Raw genomic sequence first — 6,000 nt, 5'->3', positions numbered from 1 at the left:
GGTGTCTCTCTAGACGCAGGCACAGGGCTCTCTCTCTACAGACACAAGCAGAGCTCTGTCACAGGCACTGAGGACACCCTCTACAGGCACACAGCTCTGTCACAGGCCCACACAGAACCCCTCCATAGGCGCACACAGGGCTCTGTTACAAGCACGCACATGCCCCCTTCGTAGGCGCACACTGGCCTTTCTCACAGGCACGTACAGGATCCCTCTACAGGCACGCACAGGACTCTGTCACAGGCACATACTAGGCACCCAGGGCTCCCTCCAGCAGGCACACACAGGGCTCAGGTACACACAGGGCTCCGTCTACAGGCACACACAGGGCTCTGGGACACACAGGTATCCGTCTACAGGCACAGGGCTCCCTCCAGCAGGCACAGGGCTCTCTCTGTTCCAGGCACACACAGGGTCCCTCTACAGGCACAGGGCTCCTGCCGGACGCACACACAGGGAGTGGAGGAGCCCAGTGTCTTGGGAGGAGTTGGAGGCGCCAGGAGTTGCCTGTAATCAGGAAGGTGTGAGCTCGAGATATAAAAATGAGCCGGGATTGCGGAAGGACACTCATTAACCCCGGCGGAGGGGACGAGGAGACGTGGATCCTGAGCCCGACGTCTCCCAGGCAGCGGGGAGAGGGCAGCGGCACCCCCGGGATGGAGAGGGACCCCGAGAAGCACCGCCATGCCCTGCTCAACCAAGGGGAGGAGAACGAGATGGTAAGAGCGGAGTCTAGGCGCTGTGTCACCCTCTCTGCGGAGTCTAGGCGCTGTGTCACCCTCTCTGCGGAGTCTAGGCGCTGTGTCACCCTCTCTGTGGAGTCTAGGCGCGGTGTCACCCTCTCTGCAGAGTCTAGGCGCTGTGTCACCCTCTCTGCGGAGTCTAGGCGCTGTCACCCTCTCTGCGGAGTCTAGGCGCTGTGTCACCCTCTCTGCGGAGTCTAGGCGCTGTGTCACCCTCTCTGCGGAGTCTAGGCGCTGTGTCACCCTCTCTGTGGAGTCTAGGCGCGGTGTCACCCTCTCTGCAGAGTCTAGGCGCTGTGTCACCCTCTCTGCGGAGTCTAGGCGCTGTGTCACCCTCTCTGTGGAGTCTAGGCGCGGTGTCACCCTCTCTGCAGAGTCTAGGCGCTGTGTCACCCTCTCTGCGGAGTCTAGGCGCTGTGTCACCCTCTCTGCGGAGTCAAGGCGCTGTGTCACCCTCTCTGCCTCTCTTGACACCGTAGTCTAGGCGCTGTGTCACCCTCTCTGCCTCTCTTGGAGCTGAGTCTACACGCTGTGTCACCCTCTCTCCCTCTCGCCGCCGGAGTCTAGGCGTTGTGTCACCCTCTCTGCCTTTCTTGGAGCGGAGTCTAGGCGCTGTGTCACCCTCTCTGTGGAGTCTAGGCGCGGTGTCACCCTCTCTGCAGAGTCTAGGCGCTGTGTCACCCTCTCTGCGGAGTCTAGGCGCTGTGTCACCCTCTCTGCGGAGTCAAGGCGCTGTGTCACCCTCTCTGCCTCTCTTGACACCGTAGTCTAGGCGCTGTGTCACCCTCTCTGCCTCTCTTGGAGCTGAGTCTACACGCTGTGTCACCCTCTCTCCCTCTCGCCGCCGGAGTCTAGGCGTTGTGTCACCCTCTCTGCCTTTCTTGGAGCGGAGTCTGGGCGCTATGTCACCCTCTCTGCGGAGTCTAGGCGCTGTGTCACCCTCTCTGCGGAGTCTAGGCGCTGTGTCACCCTCTCTGCGGAGTCTAGGCGCTGTGTCACCCTCTCTGCGGAGTCAAGGCGCTGTGTCACCCTCTCTGCCTCTCTTGGCACCGGAGTCTAGGCGCTGTGTCACCCTCTCTGCCTTTCTTGGAGCGGATTCTAGGCGCTGTGTCACCCTCTCTGCGGAGTCTAGGCACTGTGTCACCCTCTCTGCAGAGTCTAGGCGCTGTGTCACCCTCTCTGCAGAGTCTAGGCGCTGTGTCACGCTCTCTGCCTCTCGGCGCCGGAGTCTAGGCGCTGTGTCACCCTCTCTGCGGAGTCTAGGCGATGTTTCACCCTCTCTGCGGAGTCTAGGCGCTGTGTCACCCTCTCTGCCGGAGTCTAGGCGCTGTGTCACCCTCTCTGCGGAGTCTAGGTGCTGTGTCACCCTCTATGCCTCTCTTGGAGCGGAGTCTAGGCGCTGTGTCACCCTCTATGCCTCTCTTGGAGCGGAGTCTAGGCGCTGTGTCACCCTCTCTGCCGGAGTCTAGGCGCTGTGTCCCCCTCTCTGCAGAGTCTAGGCGCTATGCCACCCTCTCTGCCTCTCGGCGCCGGAGTCTAGGCGCTGTTTCACCCTCTCTGCCTCTGTAGGCGCCGGAGTCTAGGCGCTGTGTCACCCTCTCTGCCGGAGTCTAGGCGCTGTGTCATCCTCTCTGCGGAGTCTAGGCGCTGTGTCACCCTCTCTACCGGAGTCTAGGCGCTGTGTCACCCTCTCTGCGGAGTCTAGGCGCTGTGTCACCCTCTCTGCTGGAGTCTAGGCGCTGTGTCACCCTCTCTGCGGAGTCTAGGCGCTGTGTCACCCTCTCTGCCTCTCTTGGCGCTAGGACATTCTTCAGGCGCTGCACCTGCGCCCCCAGATGCCCCGGGACGGCTCAGCTGGGGGGGCGCCCACTGTTACAGTTCCTTTTCATTGCCCCTCCCCCCCCCTCCATCACGAGCCGAGTCCCGTACACTTCCAGGGTCAGCGAAATGCTAAAGTTATTTTCATGTGGCGCTTTAAAACCTGCCTATTTCTAAGCGCTGCCATAAATGGCTTGGAAGGAAGCACCGAGAAAAATAATGATTTGACCAGGATCACGCAATTTCAGCGAAGTGCTGATTATCTAAAAATCAAAATGTCCTCTCTGAATATTACTTTAATTTGGGAATGGGGTTCACAGCAGTGGCTTGCATTTAGGCAGCGTTCCCAATTACGTCATATAGGAGCAAAAATGGTTACCCCCCTCTCATCCCCCCCCCACCCCCCCGCACATACTCGCCCCAAGGGAATCGTTTTACGACTTTAAATGAACTCTAAGGCCCCCCGTATTCCAGTCCCGGGCTTTGCATTTAGAAAGGCTTGCTTTCAGACATCGAACTCAAATTATTTCAGTTGAAATGAACACGACCCCCGCTCCCAGAATGCACCAGATTGTTTTGAGAACGGAGTATTGAAAAATGATTTTTCGTGGTGACGCGAGTCAGCTGGTAACCTTGACAACGTTGTTTTATATATTCTGTGTTCTGATTTATAAGTCTCTCTCCCTGCTTCTGAATAATCTTGTCTCTAGTCTAAACCCTCTCTAGCCCTTTTAATCTCTTTTCTTTACCTCACTCAAAGGTTGAGAATACCAGGATATGTTTTAAATCCTGAGTTTGTGCTTCTCCAGGGCAATCACTCCTAAAATATATTACCTACCAGTGTGAATGTCCTGGGATTCCTATACCTTGTAATTCTCATCGTTTTATGTAACATTTCCTACAGACTGATTGACACATGTATGATTCACTCTCTCTCTACAATGTGTGTGTGATGTAAAGCGCCCTGACACCCTACAGTGGCATGAGTAGCGCTATAAAACACATGAAATGTATGTGAAGAGGCTATGGAGAGATGAGGGGCGCTGCTGGAGGGTGGCAGTGAGAATCCATTGAGAAGGGGGTTCTTGGTGGCACCAAGAGACATTGGTGCACCGGGCGCCACCAGCTCTAAAGCGACCCTGACTCTAGTCCAATTGCTTTAGTTGACATGAATAAAACAAACCCTCCCAGAATGCACCAGATTGTTACTGAAAACCCATCACTGCAAAATACTAGCGAGTCACAGTGACATGGTGTCACCTGGTAACCTAACAACATTGTTTTTAAGGTGTCTTTCCCATGGAGTTCAACCACAGTGCGCTGCAGAATCCCTCACTCAGATGTCTCAGAGATTCTATTTTTTATATCTAATTATTATATGTTAATTTGCTACATTTATATTATGTAAATGAGCAGGCAGCAGTCAGGCACGAGGAACAGAACTAGGATACATACCGAATAGGTCCATGGACTAAAACAAATTACAAAAGCAGGCCACAACGATACTATATAGAAAGGAACCCTCGTGATGTTGGGACTTGATGGGGAAAGAGAAGCAAGAGATGCACAACAGACCCATTCCCAGCTCAGCTGGTAGTCTGAGAGAGGGGTACCAGTCCTGGGGTTACCTTTGTAGCTGGTGTTTCCCTCCCTACTTACCTGCTATCCGGAGGTTCAATTCCACATGTGAGCCCTGGATGGCGGGAGAAACCACTTTGTGTGCATTTTCTTGGTAATAGTGCCCGGAGGTCTTGTGTAGGCCCTTCCATATGTTCGGTTCCTTAAGGTACCCAGGGTGTGTGGGATATGTGCGTCCCCTCCCCGAGAGGTGTGATTCGTATGATATTAACACGGGGAGTGATCCAAAATACCTTGGGGGAGGTGTTTGATCTCCAGTATTCTTTCTTAACCAGATGTGGAGGTTAGAATGAAGGGGCAGATTTATGATAATTGGCGCATCCCCAGGGTGCTGTTATTCCCCCTTCTTCCTGCCAGTATCCAAAAAGCCCCTCCCGGGGAACCCCCTTCTATTTTGTAGCATCCCCAGGGATGCGCCAGTCATCCTGCGCCGCTGCTCCGCCACCCATGGTGCGCCGCATTTACAATGCGGTGCACCATGGGGCAAAAACGGCACAGATGCGTGACGCATCTGTGCCGTAAAGGTGACGCAATGCTGGAGTTGCGTCGCAAGCACGATGCAGCTCCAGCAAGGCTCGGGGGTGCCCTATCTGTCCAATGCTGCGTCAAGCCTTACGCCTGCTTCAAGTAGGCGCAGGGTTTTGACGCAGCATTGGCCTGAAAGTGACTGTGTGAAATCCTATAGATTTCACTCAGCCACTTTTGCGAGGCGCACCTGCCCCGGAACGCCCACCCTGCGCCGGAATGCCCACAAGTGGCGCAGGGCTTTACTACGTGACGCATCTGCCTAGATGCGTCACGTTGTAAATGGGTCATAGGGATGTGCCACGTTTAAGCCGCAGTTGCGTGACGCAAACGTGGCGCATTCCCAACATAAATCTGCCCCGAAGTCTTTTCGGGATAGGCTGTTGTGTGCGCCCGAGTGAAACGTGTACTGCCGCTCTGTGGGGTAACGTGTGCGGCCAGATGTCTGCTAGCCCAATTGCGTCCAGGAATTCAGGGAGGTGGGACAAACCCACTCCCTGATCTCTTGGAGGGTGAACAATGCGGCATCTAATGTGGCATTAAAGTCGCCCCCTATGATTAGTTCCCCTGGAGGTAATGCGATAGGAATTTACCAAGGGCGGGGCGGGCGAGTGCGTGAAGCGCCGGAGGGACATACACAGAGACCAGGTTACATCCGCGCCCCTCCCATCCACAGGAAATTGCTGCGAAGCTCCCCTGATCGTCTGCCCATGCCCCAGTTGTTCCAAGAGGGCAGCTCTTTCAGATCAGGACCCCCACCCCCCTGGATCCAGATGTACATTTGGAGTGTGCCGCCATTTTGAAGCCCCATCAATCCAATGCTTTAGTGGCTGTGCCTACCAGGTGTGATTCGTGTGTGAGGGTGACTTACAGAGCGTGTATCTTAAGATGCTGTAGTGCAAGCCCCCTCTTTATTTTGTTACACAGGCCATTCACATTCCAGGATATTACGGTTAGAGGAGAGCACAGTGTGTGTGGTATCTGGCTTCGAGTGTGGGGTGTCAGGTGTCACGTCCCCTTGGGTGCGAGAGTGGTTGTTCGACATTGAAGCATTTTCAGTGGTGTACCAGCCCTGTCTTGCAATAACCTTGGGCCCGATTCACAGAACTAACTTAAGACAAAATCCTAAACTTACTACTTTTGGTATTCACAGAAGTTAGGATTTTGTCTTAAGTTTGTCTTAAGACAGACTTAAGTTAGGATTTTGTCTTAAGTCTGTCTTAAGTCTGTCTTAAGACAAACTTAAGACAAAATCCTAACTTCTGTGAATACCAAA

General features: G+C 54.4%; 1 protein-coding gene across 1 annotated transcript in view; it reads left to right on the top strand.

Annotated features, from left to right (window-relative positions):
• Positions 1-433: 433 nt before the first annotated feature.
• The window catches only part of LOC144791849 (putative cation-transporting ATPase 13A4), a 652,319-nt gene continuing 646,752 nt past the window's right edge, over positions 434-6,000 (top strand). The window contains exon 1 of the mRNA XM_078666632.1: positions 434-719. Coding sequence (XP_078522758.1) covers positions 543-719 — 177 coding nt within the window. The 5' untranslated portion in view covers positions 434-542. The remainder of the gene's footprint in view (positions 720-6,000) is intronic.

This window comes from Lissotriton helveticus, chromosome 11 (assembly GCF_964261635.1).
Source record: "Lissotriton helveticus chromosome 11, aLisHel1.1, whole genome shotgun sequence".
Classification (NCBI taxonomy): domain Eukaryota; kingdom Metazoa; phylum Chordata; class Amphibia; order Caudata; family Salamandridae; genus Lissotriton; species Lissotriton helveticus.
This window is presented reverse-complemented; position numbering and strand designations above follow the sequence as displayed.